Source organism: Tachysurus fulvidraco, chromosome 13 (assembly GCF_022655615.1).
Source record: "Tachysurus fulvidraco isolate hzauxx_2018 chromosome 13, HZAU_PFXX_2.0, whole genome shotgun sequence".
NCBI classification, from domain to species: Eukaryota; Metazoa; Chordata; class Actinopteri; order Siluriformes; family Bagridae; genus Tachysurus; species Tachysurus fulvidraco.
The window spans coordinates 532,815-535,314 of record NC_062530.1 but is presented as its reverse complement, the minus strand read 5'-3'; the positions used below and the strand labels follow the sequence as shown (position 1 = coordinate 535,314).

Below are 2,500 nucleotides of genomic sequence, written 5' to 3'. Positions count from 1 at the left end.
TCAGTGTGTGTGACCTGACTAGTGAGAGTTTATGTGTGACTCAGTGTGTACGGCTCAGTGTGTGTGGCTCAGTGTGTGTGGCTCAGTGTGTGTGACCTGACTGGTGAGAGTTTATGTGTGACTCAGTGTGTGTGGCTCAGTGTGTGTGACCTGACTGGTGAGAGTTTATGTGTGACTCAGTGTGTACGGCTCAGTGTGTGTGGCTCAGTGTGTGTGGCTCAGTGTGTGTGACCTGACTGGTGAGAGTTTATGTGTGACTCAGTGTGTGTGGCTCAGTGTGTGTGACCTGACTGGTGAGAGTTTATGTGTGACTCAGTGTGTGTGGCTCAGTGTGTGTGACCTGACTGGTGAGAGTTTATGTGTGACTCAGTGTGTGTGGCTCAGTGTGTGTGACCTGACTGGTGAGAGTTTATGTGTGACTCAGTGTGTGTGGCTCAGTGTGTGTGACCTGACTGGTGAGAGTTTATGTGTGACTCAGTGTGTACGGCTCAGTGTGTGTGGCTCAGTGTGTGTGGCTCAGTGTGTATGGCTCAGTGAGTGTGACCTGACTCTTGATGTGTTTCAGCTCTGAGCTGTGAGGAGCTGAATAAAGATGCAGGTTTGGAGTGTGAGTGGCATTATAACGCCTGTGGTAAAGCCTGTCCTGTAACCTGTCAACATCCACAACCCTTAAACTGCCCCAGCAGCTGCATCGAGGGCTGCCACGCCTCCTGCCCACCAGGTACCAAACATCTCATGTTTATTACACAGAACTGTCACACAACATCTCTCACTACACAACATCTCTCACTACACAAAATGGGGGGGGGGGACGACACACACGACACGGTGGCTTAGTGGTTAGCACGTTCACCTCACACCTCCAGGGTTGGGGGTTCGATTCCCGCCTCTGCCTTGTGTGTGTGGAGTTTGCATGTTCTCCCCGTGCCTCGGGGGTTTCCTCCGGGTACTCCGGTTTCCTCCCCCGGTCCAAAGACATGCATGGTAGGTTGATTGGCATCTCTGGAAAATTGTCCGTAGTGTTTGTGTGTGTGTGTGAATGAGAGTGTGTGTGTGCCCTGTGATGGGTTGGCACTCCGTCCAGGGTGTATCCTGCCTCGATGCCCGATGACGCCTGAGATAGGCACAGGCTCCCCGTGACCCGAGAAGTTCAGATAAGCGGTAGAAGATGAATGGATGAATGAATGAATGCATTCAGCTGTCAAAACTTGAAAATGTGTTGATCCTGCAGCAGATCGATTTGATGTTGGTGTTACAGTTTCAGTAAGAAGGAGAACCTCAGGGTTCTAGTGAAGGCTACTTGATGTTTTGGAGAAACAGCCTTATTGTCACTAGACTGCTCCAGATTATGGTTTGCTCCTCTCCAGGTCAGGTCTTAGACGAGGTTCTGCAGCGTTGCGTGGATCCATCTCAGTGTCAGGTGTGTTTGCATGGAGGAGAACGGATTTCACACGGAAAGCAGATCATTCTCAATCACGATGACCCCCATCTCTGTCAGATATGGTACGTTCTATCGCCTGGGTCAGAGCCTAAATGTCACCTTACTATTTAAGTGCTAAATCCACAGGAATAAAAAATGTCGACTGAAGAAAGAAATATAAAAAAAAATGTTGTTTAATGTAAATATTGCTAGCATGAATTTCATACACTTGCATTTCAGTAATTGTGAGGAGAACAAGTTAACGTGTGGACCATGTCCTGTGTCTGTCCCGACCTCCACACTGAGCCCTGACACTGACGTCACCACACCCACACCGCTGCCCTTCTCTACAGCCGTGCCTGAGGATGCCTGTGATCGAGCAATGGACCTGGCCTTCCTGGTGGATGGGTCTTCATCTCTCAGTGAGGAAGACTTCGGCTTGGTCAAGCTCTTTATCCTGGGTGTGGTGGACCGTTTCCGTATGGGCTCAGCACACACCCGTGCTACGGTGCTCCTCTTCCATTCTGGAGTAAAGAGCTATGATATGCAGGTGCAGAAGTGGATCTTCAAGAAAATGGTGCGTGACATGCACTACAGCGGCGGTGACGTAGCCTTTATGGATGAAGCCATCAAGTATCTGTCAGTTTACATTTACGACAAGAACAAGCGAGAACACGCAGGTCGTGTCGCTATTTTGTTGACGGCAAGTAAAAACCCCCGACCCATGCGCACCACTCAGCGCCTGCTGAAGAAGAAAGACATCACAGTTCTCACCATCGCTCTGGGACCCGAGGTCAACATGGCGCAGGTCAATGACATCACAAAAGCCACACCTAGTAGTCGGTTGTATGTTCTGAGCAGTGCAGGAGAGCTGGACAGCCGAGCTTTAGAGATTACAGACCACCTGTGTACCTTGGGGTTGGACCCTAAACCTCTAAAGAAAACAACCACTCAGAAATCCACAACATCTTCATCCACTAGCTACACCACCACGAGTCCTGTAGCAGTCCGGCTCAGCACATCACCCGCCACTGTTCCTCCATCTGCTGCCATTATGACTCCATTTCCCAGCATCCTCAA

The 2,500-nt window shown here is 50.1% G+C and overlaps 1 protein-coding gene across 1 annotated transcript in view; it reads left to right on the top strand.

Moving 5' to 3' along the window:
• vwf (von Willebrand factor) overlaps nucleotides 1-2,500 on the top strand; it is a 37,159-nt gene that overhangs the window by 19,472 nt on the left and 15,187 nt on the right. Inside the window, exons 26-28 of the mRNA XM_047822520.1 lie at nucleotides 566-721; nucleotides 1,368-1,503; nucleotides 1,661-2,500. The exon at nucleotides 1,661-2,500 is cut by the window's right edge and continues 617 nt beyond it. Of these exons, the coding sequence (XP_047678476.1) occupies nucleotides 566-721; nucleotides 1,368-1,503; nucleotides 1,661-2,500 (1,132 nt within the window). The remainder of the gene's footprint in view (nucleotides 1-565; nucleotides 722-1,367; nucleotides 1,504-1,660) is intronic.